Here is a 19,271-nt window from a genome sequence, read left to right on the forward strand (position 1 = left end):
CCGTCCCAGTTTTATATAAGAAATGTCCCAGGTGTCCCTATTTTTGACCAATCTGGTCCCTGCCAAGGGTAAAGAGAGGCATAAATTGTTATTTCGTTAGGTAAAATACAGAAAACTTGCTTATAAATGACCAAAACACAAAGAAAATGTGACTATACTCACACATGTTGGTCATGAATGGGCTGAGTGCATAACTATTTTCTTTAATTAAGCACCACAAACTAGGGGTGTCCCAGTTTTTGATTTTGAAGATCTGGTCACCCTGTGCAGATATATAATGTAACTTATACATTAAAGGGCCTGTATTATATATATTAGTACCTTGTAGCACTCTGTAGTAATTAGTAGGGTGCTCTGAATATGGTAAGTAAGGAATATCTGTGGACCACTGGACACTACTTTTGTTTTCGTATTTTTACGACAGTAAAAATCAGGTACAGCATCTTTAATTTGACTGCTATTTGCACTAGCTGATGTTTTCATACATTAGACATCGGACACTAGACACTGACGTCACTCATGTGGAATCACTTGCTACGCTAATTCCTCCCTTCATATGAAAAAATAAATGGTCAACTTCACAGACACCATCTAAACATAACTCCCCAGTTTACTAAAGCGAATGATTTTTAGCACAATAATTTAAATAATAAAATAAACAGTATACACAGACACTTTTTGTACTTGAGTGCCCAGAGCTTATAAAAGGTTGACACAGCACAGCAGGGTGCGCTCACTAATGAAGTTAAATGAGAAGAGAATGTGGTCATTTGAAAGTATAATGAAGCACATATCTTTAGTGTTGACTCATAGACTTTGTTTTACTAAGAAAATACTTTTGATTATTTCAAAAGTAGTTGTCAAATGCTTTATGTGACCTTGTGGAACCCTTGGATTTGAAGTTATATAGAATCACTCACTTTTTTAGTACAGGATACATACAGTACACACATTAACAAATTTGATCTGACAGAAGTAAGATGGCTCATGGACTCTGCATACTAGCTCATCTGAATTTTTTTTTACCTTATTGAATTATATAAACATATATCTAACCACTGTATGAATATAAGTATAAGTACATATTAATAAATTGATCGAAGTACAATATGTATGTGTAAACAATAGGATTCTGATTATTGAGGAGTTGTTTGTGTGTTTTGGTGTTTGTGTATGTTTTTGTCGGTGGGTATTTGTGCTTTTTGATCTTCTTCAGACAGCAGTAACATAGATAGCATCTAGTAGTGGTATGTGAGAATACATCTTACTAAATCTGACTAAAAGGTTAATAATAATAATGATACCTACACTCATATATAGGGCCTCTTTTTTATTTTTTTTATACACTTTTAATGCACTTCACAGGCTTGTTAAACTCTCTCAAAGCAAGGCTGCCCATGACCACTACCAGTCATTCATGCACACACCACTTTCATACTAGGCAATGTAGATGAAGTGTCATGCCTAAGGACACAATGACAGAACTTGGTCCTAGCAGAAATTGCTCCTATGACGTTTGGGTTGGGGCAAGGGCACTATTGGGGCGGGGGCACTGAGGCATTGTTATCCCAGGTTAGGCAAGGCAAGTAGGTCAGGTTTAATCTGTGTGTGTTTCATATTTGTGTTCATACACTTGTCTAGCTATGTCTGTGCATTTATGTCTTGACTTTAACATGCAATTTGAAAACACATATAAGTATAATCTTTATAAAGTATAAAATGTAACAAGTAGGATAAAAACTAACACTAACAAAAATCTAAATATCTCCTCTTCACCTGCTACTACTAACCACCGTCTGATCACCTGACCCTCCTGTCTCCCTGACTTGCTGCCATTTCTCCCATTAGAGGAGGGCCATGCGCACAGCTCCACAGAAACTACGGAACCGCTCCAACACGAACCAGGCCACGGTGACCCAGAGCAGCCCCCGCACCCGGGTCAACCGTTACATTGGGCGCCTAATCGAAGCCCGCCAGACTGAGTCCGATACCGCCGACCTCAACGTGCTCACGCTCATGTACAAGTGCTCCGATAGAGAGCACAGGGTGAGGAAAAACAAGCTGGATCAGATGAATATCATACACGTATAAAAAAGTAAATGTAGTAAAGTATTGTACATTTTTTATTATTGTGTAAGACCTGCTGAAAAGGCTGGGATTTGTTTTTACTTATTCATAGTCTGAGCCAAACAAAAATGCACAAATAATAACGGCTAGAAGAAAATTATCTTCTTATTATTAGATCTCAAAATCTGCACAAATCTTTTAACTTTTTTACATTTTAAAACAGGTAATTTAATACTTTTTACGTAGCTTTTTCATGTGATACTTTTAAAACTGAGTACTTCCTTCACCACTGCACAATATATACTCGAAGTACTAATTCTATTACTTACTTTTTGTCTCATAGTACCATCAAGTTCCTGATGAATACTTCACCAGCGCTGTGGTCGTCTCGCTGGTGCTGGCTGCCTTGTATGGCCTTGTCTATCTGCTGATCATTCCACAGTGAGTTCATATGAATACTGAACATTACTGTATATGTAAATAAGCAGTAATAAGCACTAAGTATAAAATGTGAATTATAAACCTGTCTGCAATATAAAAGCTATAGGATGTAATATTTTCACATTCACTTTATTGCAGGGTGTAAGGTCTGTAGTGCTTTTCTCAAAATATTGAAAAGGTGCAGTACATTAATGGTGCAGTACATTAATTAACATTTATTAGCATTTAAAGTGTTTTAATAAAGTAAGGTTTACAGTTTTGCAGGTCTAGGATCTAGGGACTGCAATGTGTCTCTCTTTTGCAAATTAAATGATACAAATGCCTGTTTCACCATCTCATATATCATCTTCCATGTTACTGATCCTCACCAATTAAGCATCTCCTTTTAATTCTCTTTTTTCCCTCTAGGGGCACCATAGTATTAGTTCTGCTGGTCTTCTGCATCTGTTTCCTAGTGGCTTGCATCATGTACCTGCACATAACCAAAGTCCAGGTAAGCTCACATCTCCCCCGCAGTGGTACCTATAGTAAAGACTGGTGCATTATAACTGACATGGCTCCTCTCTCAGTGTTTCCCAGGGTGCCTGACCATTCAGATTCGCACTGCCCTCTGTCTATTCATAGTGCTCTTAATCTACTCTGTGGCACAGGCGTGTGTGGTAAGTACATACATACACACATTGTATAGCCTTAATAAAGCATTAAAAAAAAACAAATTAAGGGGTTAGAAGTTAGGGTATTAAGCCTGAATCATTCTTAATTCATTTTTTTAAGGCCAATAAAGGTGCAGTTATTTTAAAGAGTTGCTTTTTTCCTATTTGGATATTTCTTATGGACATTAAGAATTATTTTAGGACTGCAAGATTCCCATTTGTTAGTTCTGACATTGCGCAGAGACTGAACACAGCATTTCTTTCCTTTAAACAAAAGTAAAATAAGACAAAACTGATCCAAATGTGTTATGTAGCTGTTACTTATCCCTTATGTAACTACAGAAAAACTTTGTGTAAAAGTTCAAACATTATAGGACTTTCTGAGCCACCCACAACTAGTAAATTGTTTTAGTAGATTATTAGAGATCAGCTGCATCAATATTAAGAAGACCTATCTAATATAATGCCATTCTCAATATCATTCATCTTAAATCAACATAATCTCTTTCTAACCAATGTCTCATGTCTTGTCTTTTTGTAGGTGGGCTGTATGCCGTGGTTGGTGGGCAGTGCCTACTCCAACAGCTCCATCGTGATTATCGACGTGAGCAGTGGCTCTAACCGTACCATGACCGAGCTGCCCTGTGACGGGGCTCGCTACGCCTTTCTCTCTTGTGTGGTGGGCACGCTCACCCTGGCGCTGTTCCTCAGGGTGTCATGGCTACCCAAGATGGCGCTCATGCTCCTCCTGGGCATCCTGTACATCACCGTGCTGGAGCTGAGCGGGTTTCGCAAGACGGAAGGGTAATGTTAACGGAAAAATATGCACGCTGTTATGATTAAAGCGATCAGTCAAGCTTTAGTTTAGACTCAGTGGTTCCATATAGAACATTTAAAAACAGACAAAGACAAACAGTAATAATAAGTCTATAGTTCATATAAACAGTTCTTCTAGTCCCTCCAGAATTCAAAGATGTACCTGACACTGCTCGGCTCAGGCATTATTAAAACATTTACATCTTAAAGTTCATTGTACCTGATTTTAATAGTATTAAAAAACATAATTTGTTCATTGGTAAACAGTTTGCAGTCATCCAAAGTTATTCCTCACTTATGTTATGCATTCTGAGCATCCTAATTATAGAAATAAATACTTGAAAATAAATCAAATACAAGACCTTTCAGCCTAAAAGCAAGAACCATATCAAGAGTATTAGCCCACTGGTTTGACCTCTGCTCAAGTCATCTAAAGTTCATGACTCAGAAGTAATTCATATTTTAGTAATTAAATGATGATCTGTGAGGGAAAATATATCTATCTTAAACATGGGAGATGGTGAGAAAGTTTTATATGGAAAAATTGGACTGTAGACTGTATGTGATCACAGAGTCTAGGAACAATACAGCAAGTATCATGTTCAGCTACCCAGGCTGAATGTACCACTATATTTCAAGTGAATGATAAAATATATAATGTTTTGTTTTAAGTGTGTTAAAACTACAAATAGGACTGTAAGAAATTTTCACAGTATGATACCCATGGCCAAAAATACCATGGCATGAAAGTAAGTAAGTGAAACAAGGAGCCTTCTGTGATTAGGTCTAGGCATAATCTGTGGCATGACTGATGTATGATGACAAAATATAATATACTCATGAACACAAACTATCAGAAGTGCCCCTGAGAAAAGACCCTATGCAATAAATGAGCTGCCAATACCGTCAGGAAGCCGTGGGAGTTGAAAGAGCCCATATTACTCTGTTATAATGTTGTTTCCTCATCACAATCATACCTGGAGTTGTGTTTTGTTTCATTCACACATATTTAACACACAAACCCACACAAAGTTCATCACTCAAAGAGAAGAAATCAGTTCAACCTTGTGATGTAATGTGGTAATACAGGATAATTTCAGCCCTGGAATTGGCAATCTGTAAGTAAAAGTTGTTACCCTGAAAACAAAGGTGGAACAAAGCATTTGGAACTTTGGAGATGTAGACAGACTCACAATAAAGAGTTACTCAGACATGTGTGAATGAAGCAAAACACAACTCCTTTTATGTTTTTGATGAGGTAACAGCATTATAACATGACTGAAGTTCACAATAGTCAGTTTACTATAACATATGACCTTTATTACCACTGTATACCACAATAGAGGTTATCATCCCATTCCAAAGAGTCTGGCACAGCTCTCCAAGAAAAGTCAAGTCAAAGTCAAAAATAGTCACAACAACTCTAGTTACTTTCTTACACTATCACACACACAGTTTGTATTCACAGTTGAATTCTAATCCCGTCAGGAGCTGAAACAATGATTGGCTGAGAAAGTTGGTGGTTCGTCAAAGAAAACCGCGACTGACTTGGCTATGCCTCGTGTACATACATTTGCAGGGTTTCTGGTGGGCCCACGCTCTCCCAGCAGACAGTCTCAGAAGCAACGCGTGTGTGCTCATTAGCTCAAATTGAATCCTGACAGGACAATGTGGGCACCATGATGGTGTCGTTATTGCACAGAGAGGAAATGTCAAGAGTGTTGGAAATAATATCATAATCTGGGTTTTCACAAATACTGGACTAAAGGGGATGTTGTGTTTTTGTCAGATACTGAATAAGTTGCAGTGGTGATTCAAAGGGAAGATTCGTGTGGAGGGTTCAAATACAGTGACTTGAAAATGGCAGATGTCTTGATATGTGGTCAGTGTCACAAAAATATGATCAAGTTCATCTTTAATAAATCACCAATTTTTACATACATGTAGAGTCCAACCCAGTCATTCTTAAATAATCTTAAATTAGGTTAAAATCATGTTAATGATTTGAAAAATAATGTTAATTCAGGACTAACAAGACTAAATACTACTGTATGTAACATTTCTGCAACCTGCTTGTCTCCATGGAGATGTTATATCCTTTAGCAGTTAAAGCTAAACAATAAATAAATACTATAAAGATAAGTTTAATGCCAAAGTGTGGTCTAACAAGATCTACCATTTAAACTTGAAATGAGATCAACTTAACTAGGTGTAAAACAGGACAATACCAGAAAGGCTGAATTCACACTTTTACTCAACATAACAAAAATAACTAAACTGATACATCTTTGGCATAAGTAAACTGAGTTTTACCCAGAACTAAACCAGGGCTTAATCAGGGCTAGTAAAAAACTAAATTAGATTTAAATCCTGGCTACAATAGAACTGAACCAGGTAAAAGTGAACGGCCCCTCATCAAGTCATCAAAATATAAATGAACTAAAACCATATTTTAAAATGATTTAACTATAAAGCATGGACTAACTGCAGAAAACTGCACAGACTCCCTTTTTAACTTCTTTTTTACTGTTTACAAATGACCCCTGCCCTCATTTAAATTTTCCATTTCAAATTCCAGCACATGCACGCACACCACCTGTACAGTCATTTAGCGTAACGTGAGTCTGGCCCCTGATTACGGCGTGTGGGGTCCGTCTGTGTGCAGTCTCTGTGTGGTCTTCTCCTCTGTACTGCTAATGCTAATGCTAATGCTGACTAGACCCTGCTCTGCTCCACAGTGGGGGGTCTTTCCACATCCGAGGCCTAGAGCCGCTCATGTCTCTGCTCCTCTTCGTCAGCGCCCTGGCCCTCCACTCCAGGCAGCTTGACCTCAAACTCCGCCTCGACTTCCTGTGGGCAGTGCAGGTGAGGAATCCCATGGCTTTACACTGATGGAAAAAATCATAACATCCAGAAAATGAGCTCAAATTTTTACTGAAATACTTGTAGTACCAATGCTAAGAGTTTGGATATTGTGCACAATTGACTCTTGTGAGCTTTAAGCCATGTTACAATGTTGTTACCTCATCAAAAACATACCCAGATTTAAGTTTTGTTTCTTTCACACATGTTAGAGTAACCCTTTATTATTGTCTGTCTACATCTCCAAAGACAAAATGCTCTGTTCCACCTTGTGATGTCACAAAGCAGTAGTTTTCGGGTTAACAGATCCTTTTTATTCAGTGGGGATTAGCAATTCCAGGGCTGAAATTTCAAATGATTCTAGTGTCTAAGTTTAAAAAAAATACAGTCGAGCACTTCCTGTGTTATCATATGACATCACAAGGTGGAAGAGTGTTTTCCATTTGAGAGAAGAACTCAGCCTAAATGTGCAGGATTTCTGGTATGTTTTTGATGAGGAAACATTATAACCAGACCAGAAAATAGAGTAATATGGGCCCTTTTACCAAAGAAGAAATACAAAGTAGTCCATGTAAGAGGGTCAGACTTCTAGTAGTGGGTAGGTAGAAAACAATTGTACTCAAAGTTGGAGTACTGATAAATAATATTACTCAAGTAGAAGTACAAATTAGTGGTCCAAGAGTATTTAGGGAAACTACTAGAGTAACTGTAAGAGTAACTGTAATGTACAGTTTTAAGTGAATGTGATTGTGAGGACAGAACCGTAAATAATGCACAAAAGCTGTTTTTTTTAGTACCACAATGATAAAAAACATCTAGAGAGACTGAAAAGCAGGATGCAAGAAATACAAATGTTCATATTATTTTATAGAGTCAACATTAAACCTTTTGTCACTAGCTCCCAGTGGGAAGAGTAACCAAGTAATAGTACTGTTACACTGTTTAAATATATTACTCAAGTAGGAGTAAAATTATGGTGTCGCACAGCTACTCTGAGAAGTAAAATCTTATCAGGAAAATGTATTCTGAGGAAGGAAGGAAATTCAATATTCGGCAACAGCAACAATGAAACAAACTAAATAATAATAAGTAAAAAAAAAATAAAAAATGTAAAAGTTTAAACTGTATGTAGTGGGTTTTGGTATTTACTGTTTGCCAGCTGCCTGTACTCTTGATCAAATACTGTAAAAAAAAGCAATGACGCAAAGCAAAATATATTTATCAAAACAGTATTGGATACAGATCTGTGGTAAAGTGAAAGGTCTGAAGTCATGCTAAGGAAATGTTGTGACCCCATGTGGTTAAAAAGTGAAACTATATTGTTTGTCTGGTTCTAAAACAGACTCATACTATTACAGTGTAGGGATGGGCTGTCACAATAAGCTACAATACAATACTGTACTAGAGCAAACAATGTGATGCTTAGGCAAGGCTCAAACCGGCTCCCATCTGGTTAGAGGGTGAACACATAACCGACTGCACCATAGTGTCCACGTGTAGCCACAAGAAGTGCAATACATTTCTTCAGAAAACAATAATACCGAATAGACAGAAATAGACAATAATCAATAAAAAGTGACTACTAGATATGAATATAGTATAGTATATAGTATAAAGTATATAGTATAGTATGTAAGATATACTAGATTATTCTATCAACAAATGTTACAAAGATTAGAAAAAAGTACCCTACCACAGTGCAAAAACAATCAATATTTAACCAAAGAATATTGTGTATCCTTTATTTACTGAGTGAAGAGTCAATATTAGCTGTAAGATTAACCACAATCAAATGAAAATCACAATTTTCATGGATGGAATTGGCAAATCGTAGTAGCATTAAAACTGTATGTTGTTACTAAACCCTGTTAAACCTTGTAGACAAAAGAAGACAAAGTTAATGTTTTTGGATATGTCTGAAATGTGATTTTTGTCTTAATTTGACAGGTCATTTCAGTCTTTTTGTCAATTCTTCTGGACACATTTAAAATCTGAGCTTTGAACAAAATCATATTATTAAAACAAAAACGGCAAATCTAATCTCAATCACAATGCTTATCAGAAAAATTAGATATTGTTCTAAAATCATGCAGCCTAGATGGTATAGTGATTATCTCCATGAATATTGTAGTAGTAGTAGTTTATTCTGTCATTTGCAGCACTACAAGGACAAGGACTACAACCCGACTTTTATCATGGCATGACAAAAAAGGGTTTAGGCTGAAGTAAAAAGTACGTATAATGCCTAACCCTGTAAATTATAATACTGTATTAAATTTAAACATGATTTCAGGCAGAGGAGGAGAGAGACGGAATGGAGAAAGTCAAACTGGACAACCGCCGAATCCTTTTCAACCTTCTGCCCGCTCACGTGGCTCAGCACTTCCTCATGTCCAATCCCAGGAATATGGTAAGATCTCTGGCTCATTCAGCAACATTATTAAAAAAAAACCCACACATAGTCTCTTACTAAAAACTGCTACTGTGTGTACTTGTGAAGGACCTGTACTACCAGTCCTACGCACAAGTGGGCGTCCTCTTCGCCTCCATCCCCAACTTCAATGACTTCTACATTGAGTTGGATGGGAACAACATGGGAGTGGAATGCCTTCGACTGCTCAATGAGATCATCGCAGACTTTGATGAGGTACAAATAGAAGATAGTTTCTGGGAATTTGGGATAGTGTTACAGATTTGAAAGTTTGAGGGTTTTTTTTTACCTTTTCCCACAGCTCATGGACAAAGAGTGCTACAAAGATATAGAAAAGATCAAAACTATTGGCAGTACATACATGGCGGCAGTGGGGCTGGTGCCAACTATTGGAACAAAGGTTTGTAAGGTTTTTGAATGCATTTTTATTTTTTTTGTTTATGGCTGCAACTATTAATAGGAATAATGGTGACCAGTCATTGATATTTGTAATCATTATCTGAACAATACAAACTCTAAAACAGAAGCCAAAGAGTATGTTAGAACAGATAGCGGCATTTTTACATCAAAATCTTGTTACCAGATTTCTATCAATAATACACTTAATTTGTGAATATTGTCTGTCTAGAAGCGTTCACTCCATATTTCAACCTTTATTTTGTTCAAAATGTATTAAAAATAGTTTGACTAATAATCGCTGACTACTCAAATACATAACATAATTGTTAGTTGTAGCCCTAAGCACATTTTTATGTTTTTTAAGAAATTTATTTTTATTTCTTTAGGCTAAAAAGTCCGGGTACGACCATCTGAGCACAATCGCAGACTATGCCATCGAGATGTTTGACGTTCTGGATGAAATCAACTACCAGTCATACAATGAATTTGTTTTACGAGTTGGTACGTTTGATCTCAATCTCCACACTTGATTTTAATATCAAGGATAAGGATGAATACTTGTTCCTAATTAATTAATGATAACAATACTTATACAAAAACCTTTGGTACTTTCCATCACAAAATAATAGTAGTTTCTTTAATACTACCTTGTGGTCTTATATTAGTTCTGATTTTGTGCCATTTATGTGTATTTGTTTGTTTGTTGTTGTTTTTTTTCAGTATTGATAATTGTTCAAATGTTTTTTGACAGTTGTTTTATGATTGAACCAAGTATTTTGCATACCTTGAAGAGATTTTTTATGTCAGATGCCCTCCCTGTTCTCCCTCTATATTTATCCAGACTAGTTTTTCTCACAAAGACTTCATGCTCTATTTTAATAGTAGTCTTATCTATTCATACATAAATTCTTCGTACAAAAAGTTCAAGAATTCTTGATAATGATAATAGTGGTGCTTATCTGCAGGTATCAACGTGGGCCCGGTGGTTGCGGGTGTGATCGGTGCACGGCGTCCTCAGTACGACATCTGGGGGAATACAGTGAATGTGGCCAGTCGCATGGACAGCACTGGAGTACCTGGGAAAATACAGGTATTGTAGTACACACGATAATAGTACACAACTTGTAGTAAAGCAACAAAGTCTCTAGGAACTTTTGATTTTTGTGACCACTGACCCGTCATACCATTTACTATCATGAAGACCCTGTCACAGAAGATAAATGGCACCAAATTTTGTCCTTGAAGCTTGGAAGAGTGAAAAATTGCAGTTTGACAACAACTACTACTTTGTGATGGGTAAATGCACATACTGTAAGGTAAAGTGTGTCAGATATGATAAATGATTCTGAGACCTGCCATCGGGGGGTGCAAGAAGTCATCCACAACAGGGCATTTGTGGCATGGACACAGGAGTCACCCGTTTATTGTGGTCCTGTACATGTTCTGTAGTGACCAAGTTCACAAACAATAATCACTCAATGGTCACTTTGTTTAAGAAAGTAACAAAAACATTCTCTTGTAACAGAACACAAGAACAGAAGGCTGAGTTAAAAGTTGATTTGATTTTCTGTCAAAAGTTAACCTGTGGAGGTAGTAGTTTGTAGGAAGATTTATGTGATTCATGAAAAAAGTTGTTGCATTGTTGCTTCAGGGTTTGTGGTCCATATCATTTAGAGCAGAATTTAAAGGCTCATTCTGTAACTTTTTTGGTGGAGGGCTTTTCTCCATGGGCATATCTTTGCTTTGTCTGGAATGTTTCACAGTATGGTATTAAACCTTTCCATCTTCGTAGAAACCAAACTATATCAAGTTACACTTTACAGATCTGTAGAAAGGCAACCCTGCTCACAGTCAGAATGCCTCTATAAAACCACCTTTAATTTAATATATGTAAGATAGAGCAGTTTAATATTATATTGTGGAGCATTCCAGACAGTGCAATGACATATCCATAGAAACAAGCCGATGAGGGACTCCCAACCAGTGAAACTTTAATAAACTGTTGTTGTTTTTTTATGTATTACAATTATAAATCAATTAACAGAAAAAAAAAAAGTTTGTGAAACACTGCATTAGACATTGTAACATCCCTTGCTGCCTTTAAAAAATATGCCTCACTCTGTATTTCTTATTGCTTCCCTGCCTTGTACCTCCAGGTGACCGAGGACGTGAACCGCCTGCTCCACACCAACTACGACCTGGTGTGCCGTGGTAAGGTCAGCGTCAAGGGCAAAGGCGAGATGCTGACCTACTTCCTGGAGGGCAAGGTCCAGGGCATCGGCACGGCGACCACCTCCTCCGTCATGCGCTCGGCTAGCCTGGCCCGCCGCATACACTCCTGCGGCAAGACCAGCGTCCCCGCCAACCTGGGCAGCGTGTCCTCGGTGACCAGTCTTAGCGTGGTCAGCAACGCCCAGCTCAACCAGGCCAACAGCAGCAGCAATAGCCAATGTTTGGCCTCTCCGTGCGTGCCCGCGGTCAGGGAAGTCGTGGAGGAAGAAGACGCGGAAGTTACGGAAATCGAGATTGACGTGGTGCCCAGTGAAGCTGACCCGGTGGTTTAAAGAAGGTTAAAGACGTTAGTTGTGAAAACGAATGGAAAATAATGGAATCGCCAGGTTTGAACAGGCTATCCAGGTGATACTAACCAGTTTTACAATTCAGGATTACAAAGACAATCAAACTTGGATTAGCCCGAGATAGAAGGGTTTTGACATATCCAGGAATCTTGATTTGTACAGCGCATACTCTAAAGATATGTGCATTGATGTTGACTCAGATCACGCTATCTCGCTTTGCACTGTCTTTCTCTGATTATGCCAAGGATAACATTATCTACTACAGTATCAAAACTGGTGTTCTGTTGTGCATGCATGTGGGTGCGTGTGTGTGCATGTGTGTGACCAATACGACCAACAGCACAATATAATAATACTACTAATAATAATAATAATAATAGTAATCACTTTTTATATTGAGAGTTTTTGCAGTACTCTGATATAGTGCATGACTTTATACCAGTGGACAGCCATAGTTGTAAAGTAAACCAAAGTAATAACCACATGCATTTTCTTGGATTTTTCATTGCCTCACGACACTTTGTTCAAATCGTGTCTTTTTAACTACTAGTTTTTATTTATTTTTCTAGGGCCACATGGACATCACAAGGTGGGACTTAATTAAGGCAAGACACTAAATGAGGATTGTTATTCTTTATCCTTTTTTTTTGTAGTAATACCTTCAGGTACTTGCAGATACTACTACTAATATGTGCAACAATTTTTCTATCTCCAAAATAATGAATGACAGTTGTTTTACTCTATGTAACTTTTCTGATGGAGCGTCCACCAACTTTTTGACTCTATGGAAATGTTATTGCTTTGACTGTCCTTTAAAAAACATGCATTCTAACTCGCTTCTCCACAGATCTGACCTGTAATTTGGTCTGGAGGCACGACCTGCTTGTGGGACATTCCAGGTATAGCATTAACATCTGCACAGACAAGCTGTAAATGCTGTACCTTTACACTGATTTTCTAATTTACTGACCAAATTTGAAGGTGCACTGTGTAACTTTTCTGGTTGAGGGTCCACCATCTGCTTGTCTCCACAGTGATGCTATTGCTTTGCTTGGGATGTTCCACAGTATGTATGTACTAGTAAAAAATGTATCATGTATTTATTCAATTATGGGTGTTTTTATTTCTCAAAACTACCATAAAAACATGCATTATTATCAGGAGCGGGCCCACTTCTCCACAGATGTGACCTGTAACTTGGCCTGATGATTCCTGGAAAAAAACTACATGAAGTCAAGCTGGTGGTGAACCCTCTCCCAGAAAAGTTACACAGTGCATCTTTAAATTACATTATTTAATGTATTATTAATACATTATTCATGTTGAGGGCAATAATTATTATCTGATACTATTTCTAAGTGTCTTGCCTTAACAAAATTTCCAACATATTCAAAATTTAAAGTGAAATCCTCCCTTTAAGGTTGTCATTTGTATGGAATGTGTTTTATATATAATGAAATCAATGCCAAAACTGGACCAATGAGTACACAAGACCTGCCCATACTCAAATAACATGTACACTTTCAGCTAGTTTTCTTGTTTTTTGTCACATATATTCGCTTGAGCATGCCGTTGCTTCTAGGCCTCTTTTTGTCACCGTATATAGCTTTTTAACCGATCTGCAAATTGTAAATACGATACAAGTTATATGCCTTACTTAATAAGCTTACAGTGGTTGCGACCTGCCTTTTTAGATATCTTCACTTTGATATGTAGATCCTACTTTTTGTACATAGCCAAATGCTGTAAACTACTGTATGTTGTATCTTGTACAGTGTAAAGTTGGGTTATTTAATATTTTGTAATAAAGACAATATTGGTGTATAAAATATAATGGGTTTTCAGTTTAACGTTTTTGTGTTATTCAGTGCTTGGATAGAGTTAGAAGAAGTATGTAATGTGTTGTACAGTAAAGTTATTTTTACTTCTTAATAACATCATTGAAGTACACAAATACACAATGTTGTCATTACCCAAACAAAAACTTTACTACTATTACTACTACCACAACTACTACAACTGGCTATTGATGCTTCTGTCATTAAAACACAGCTTGCTACTATTTGGATCATAAAAAGTACTCTAAACAACTTCTAACACTACTGCCAGTACTACAGTTTGACCGCTACTCAAACAGCTGCTACCACTACCATGGCAATTATTATAATGATACCCTTGCCGGTTTTATCACTACTACCCATAGTACTTTTACAAGCACTACTCCCACAGGTACTACCACCACTGCTAGTATTACAACAATTACTACTACTACTAGAGTAACAGCTACTACGGTCACTACTACAAAAGTATTACCGGTGGAGGCAGGACGACGGCGCCATCTGCAGTCTGACTTCTTCAGGACAGCATCCCAGGTGTGTGAGAGTAAAAAAGCCCCCTTGTCCCCGTTTATAGTCCCATGGGATACTGTCCTGAAGAAGTCGGACTGTACATGGAGCTGCTGTCCTTCCTCCACTGGTGAGAGGACAGCACCAAAACTTGTATAAACTGGCTGACCAGACACGTCACAGCAACCACTCGGAGGAAAGCCGCTAGTGGACAGTTGAAACTGTCAGGTATGAACACAAACTAAACCTTGGTCTAAAAAAAAAAGCTATTAAAATAAATGATCAGAAGACCAAATTAACCTCTTTGGAATACTGTTTCTACAACTAAAATATTGACTCACATTTACAACAGCAATTACTGCCACTACGAGCTATTGCCATTTTTCCCTAAAATACAAGTTACTAACTACTACTATTACTACTATTAACAACCACAACAACAACAACTACTACTACTACTACTACTACTACTACTATAATAATTACTACTTCTTCTACTATTACAATTACTACTTCTTCTACTACTACTACTACTTCTACTATTAGAATTACTACTACTACAACTGCTACTACGTCTACAATTACAATTACTATCCAGGTGTGTGAAAAGAAAAAAACTACTACTACTACTACTACTACTACTACTACTACTACTACTACAACTACTACTAAATGGGCTCAGACAAAATGTATTTTAAGTAAATGAGATTGTGCATGTTACTTTCCATGTGTCTCAAGGGTATAATAATACATTTTACAGGCTGTTTCCTTGTTAGCCTCACTCTATAAAAGTAATTTCTCACACCTTATTTTATGGCTCAAAATAACACTTTTTAGTTCCATTATGTGAGGTAATGACAGATTTATGATGCCAGTAGTCAGTAGAGCTACACCATATGGGGCCGGGAGCACGTCTCTGTGTTGTTTCATTCAGTACTGCGGAATACTGCACATATTTTTGGCTTTTTCAGCCACTTCTGAAGGCAAAGGTTGAGGGTGTGCAATTCAAGTCTAGTTACATGTTTTATTGTGGAATGGATTTTTTGTTTTCATGCAGTCTTTCTTAAATGAATTATAATATCATCATTGTTTGTTATGGTCAGTACGCTTAAAACAAATGAGTAAGAGTACGAGTAGTGGTAAGGTTATTTTTGGAAGAAATATTTTTTTGGAGTTGTGGTAGTAGTAGTAGGAGTAGTAGTAGTAGTACTGAGAATAGTACTGGTAGTAGTGGTGGTAGTAGTGGTGGTGGTAGTTGTGTAGTAGGTGTAGTTGTAATAGTAGTAGTAGTGGTGGTAATAGAAGTAGTAGTAGTAGTTAGTAGTAGTAGTAGTAGTAGTAGTAGTAGTAGTAGTAGTAGTAGTAGTTGTTGTTGTTGTTGTTGTTGTAGTAGTATTTAGTGACTAAGCTTTTTTATTCTCACACTCACAATCTTTTACTCTCTGAGATATTGTCCTAAAGAAAAAGTAGTAGTAAAATTAATATTGGTAATATCAGGGCTTTGAGCAGTAGTAGTAAAAGTAGTGTTGGTAGTAGTAGGTGTAGTAGTAAAAGTAGTATTGGCAGTAGTAGGTGTAGAAGGAGTAGTAGTAAAAGTCATATTGGTAGTAGTAGGTGTAGGAGGAGTAGTAGTAAAAGTCATATTGGTAGTAGTAGGTGTAGGAGGAGTAGTAGTAAAAGTCATATTGGTAGTAGTAGGTGTAGGAGGAGTAGTACTAAAAGTCATATTGGTAGTGGAAGTGATGGTAGTTGATGAAGGAGTAGTAATAGTAACAGTACTATTGGTAGAAGCGATGGTACTAGGTGTACAAGTAGTACTACAAACAATAACAAAGCTGTAAACATAGTCCTCCTAGGGAGAGAAAATACATTTGTAGTAGTTTTAGTTTCGTCTCTGATACAACATAAATAATCAATATATTTTTTACAATCTGAATCTGTAATGAGTGAGCACTTGTGTTATTGCAGTACTATCATGTGGAGTGGAAAGGTTCAGCGTGCAGAGGGAACATGAGGTAACTGCGGGGGCGTGGGGTGAAAAACATTGTCCTGCTGATATCACGGGTCAATGGGGGAGGGAGGGGGCGGGAGAAGCAGGGCAGCCAGGGCTTCTTAACTGTCCAAGTGTAACAGTACAGGGTCAGCAGGAGAAAATTTGTTCACGCATCAGAATAGTGTTATAAAGCATCAAGGAGATGTATCATACTATTTTTAAAAATTAAAACTAGGTTACGCAGTCTGTTATCTTGCTGTTTTAAAAAAAGTTCAACAACCACAAATGAACTTAGGTTGCCAGTGCGTAGACCTGCGTATAGAAGACACATCTACGTTTTTCTCATTCACCATATATGGACAGGCCAGGCCTCATGTGAAACTCAGCATGTCCAGAATTCACAAACAACTTATCATTGTCATCATTTCCAGTGTTTTTCTAATTAATAAATCAACATTACATAGCTATATTTGATTTGAGCCTGTTTATCTCAAATCTGGGACATAGAGAGGACAGTTGACAGTTGGGCAAGATGCCTAAACAGCCTAATATTGTGACCGTAGAGGGTCTTGCCTAACGGTATCTGCTTGGCTCAAGTTGGAGGTTGAACTACGTATTTACACAAATGACTTATCAAAGCTTTCTCAGCAGCCATTGGTGACATCTGATCTGTCCCACTGATCAGATTCTGAACCACAAGCTGAGAATCACCAAATGCTTTAAAATAATATACATTTTAATAATATAAAATTTGAAGTTTGCTCTTCAGTAACAACAATAAAGCTTTTCTGATTTTGATAACGCACTATTATGGTGTTTTAAACTGCTTAAGGGATTTCGACATGGCAGGCAAGTATTTGAAATCTGAAGAGAAAAATTAGGGAGTACAGGACTAATTAAATAAAAATAGGATTACTGATAAGATGACATGGTTAAAAAAAAAAAAACATAAAAATTGACCCTTTAAAGTTATTCAAATTTGCACATTGAACATTTTAGTTGCTTCTTTTCTGTTTTGAGCTCTCAAGGCTGCCATATTACACACACCTGATTTGAGTGAGTAAACTATTAAAATCAGGCACAATTTGTCTGAAGTGAATTGGTGAAAACTGTCCCTTTGATAAATGGATTCTCAAAAAAATGTAAGTTTCACGTTTCTAGTTAAGCTGCACTTCAAAACAGCTCTTTGTAAGTCTGTGTGTGTAAACTGTTGACCCTTTTATGTTTTAATTGAACATGCTACACTTACTACAGCTGTGGCAACGCTTGGAGACCATCTGTGAAGATGAGGAATTTTCAGGACCAGAAATCTCTGAAGACGCTGAGCAAGAAGCAGAGATTGAAGAATTACAAGAAAGTAGTGATTTGGAGGAGGAAGCTGAACAGATATTGGACCAAGTAGAAGAAGAGAGAGAAGAAGAGGAGGAAGAGAAGGAGGAAGAGAAGGAGGAAGTCCAAACTCCTCCAAGTGTCCGCATCAGCAGCAGCTACCAAAAACGCTCTCTGTCAAGTCTATCCAGATCAAAATCCAGAGTTTATGACTTTCAGCCTGATGTGTCTCCACCAAAAGTGAGAAGAAAGAGGCGATCTACAAAGGTTAAATTCAAGGTATGAATTGAAATCATTTTTGCTTCCAAGTCATAAAGAGTGTGATTGTGCGTTATAGCATTTGGGCATGGTGCAAGAGTGGCTAAGTGGCTAGCACACTCACCTCACAGCAAGAAGGTTCTGGATTAGACATGTGGATTTCTGTGCAGTTTCTCTCCATATGTGGGTGGGTTTCTTCTGGGCACTTCACTTTCCCCCCATTAACCAAAAGCATACATGATAGGTAAAATCCTCCAGCTAAATTGGTCCTGACCAAGAGACTACCTAGACTAGCCCCCACTGCTCCCAACAGGTTGCCCCAGCGATGGATCAAATGCAAAGGACACGCTTCCCTGCAGTAGTGACACAGTGTACCTTAACCATGACCTTTTACTCCACTTAAATCTACACTTTAAGGTGATAAAAGATTAAATAGATTAGATTTTATTGTCATTGTGCAAAATACAACTAAACTTTGGAGCAAAACTGCAGTAGTATCTGAAGTCTTTAAACACTGAGCTCCAGGCCACTGTGCACAGTGGCCTGGAGTGGCAATATGCAAGATGGTACAATTTATAGATCTTATTCTAAATGTCAGTCATTTTGTTTTCTGAAAAGGTAAAATGGAATAAAAAATTAATATTTTTATACGTTTATGGCAAAGTGCAACAGTAAGTAAAGTATTGTCATGTTATTTTGTTGTGTAACTCCAGCAGATGTGTACAGATATGTTCTTTGTCTTGAGAGCCCTTGGTCAGTCAGGTTTTTTGGTATCTCCTCTGCAGGATCTGTTTCCTGATTGGGTGGTACAGCTGATGTTCAGTATTGAAGAGGCAACTCATCATGAGCTGGTGGTGGAGTAAAAAGGAAAGTGTGGATCAAAGCTATACATATAACATTCAAGTTATGTTTTAAAAGCTGATAAAAGCGAGCATGTGTATCCTCTCCAAAAATAAAATATAAGTTTGTTTATCACCTGTCTGTAGTCTCAACAAACATGGGCATGTGTCATGGCTGTGGAACTTTTATGGTGGAGGCTCTCCATAGATCTGAATCGTAACTTGCTTGTCTTTAAGGACATAAACACATTACAAGCAA

The 19,271-nt window shown here is 37.4% G+C and overlaps 2 protein-coding genes across 2 annotated transcripts in view; both read left to right on the forward strand.

The window, feature by feature from the left end:
- Positions 1-13,972, forward strand: part of LOC110159474 (adenylate cyclase type 1) — a 72,413-nt gene extending 58,441 nt beyond the window's left edge. The window contains exons 9-20 of the mRNA XM_020924035.2: positions 1,849-2,046; positions 2,411-2,508; positions 2,917-3,001; positions 3,078-3,167; positions 3,703-3,965; positions 6,716-6,842; positions 9,133-9,249; positions 9,340-9,486; positions 9,572-9,670; positions 10,056-10,170; positions 10,635-10,759; positions 11,826-13,972. Coding sequence (XP_020779694.1) covers positions 1,849-2,046; positions 2,411-2,508; positions 2,917-3,001; positions 3,078-3,167; positions 3,703-3,965; positions 6,716-6,842; positions 9,133-9,249; positions 9,340-9,486; positions 9,572-9,670; positions 10,056-10,170; positions 10,635-10,759; positions 11,826-12,233 — 1,872 coding nt within the window. The 3' untranslated portion in view covers positions 12,234-13,972. The remainder of the gene's footprint in view (positions 1-1,848; positions 2,047-2,410; positions 2,509-2,916; positions 3,002-3,077; positions 3,168-3,702; positions 3,966-6,715; positions 6,843-9,132; positions 9,250-9,339; positions 9,487-9,571; positions 9,671-10,055; positions 10,171-10,634; positions 10,760-11,825) is intronic.
- A 3,654-nt stretch (positions 13,973-17,626) lies between these two features.
- LOC129408403 (histone H3.v1-like) lies at positions 17,627-19,145 on the forward strand. Its single transcript, XM_055152043.1, has 3 exons — positions 17,627-17,728; positions 17,841-18,194; positions 18,959-19,145. The coding sequence occupies exons 1-3, from the start codon at positions 17,711-17,713 to the stop codon at positions 19,034-19,036; spliced, it is 450 nt and encodes a 149-aa protein (XP_055008018.1). The 5' UTR covers positions 17,627-17,710; the 3' UTR covers positions 19,037-19,145.
- Positions 19,146-19,271: the final 126 nt, after the last annotated feature.

The sequence above is a fragment of the Boleophthalmus pectinirostris genome, unplaced genomic scaffold, assembly GCF_026225935.1.
Source record: "Boleophthalmus pectinirostris isolate CB_2022bp ecotype Guang Dong unplaced genomic scaffold, ASM2622593v1 HiC_scaffold_16, whole genome shotgun sequence".
NCBI lineage: Eukaryota > Metazoa > Chordata > Actinopteri > Gobiiformes > Gobiidae > Boleophthalmus > Boleophthalmus pectinirostris.

Bases quoted from the DNA above. Each gene is read 5' to 3' on its own strand.
- LOC129408403 (XM_055152043.1), top strand. The intron at 18,195-18,958 runs GTATGAATTGAA...TCTCCTCTGCAG, and splicing joins CTACAAAGGTTAAATTCAAG to GATCTGTTTCCTGATTGGGT.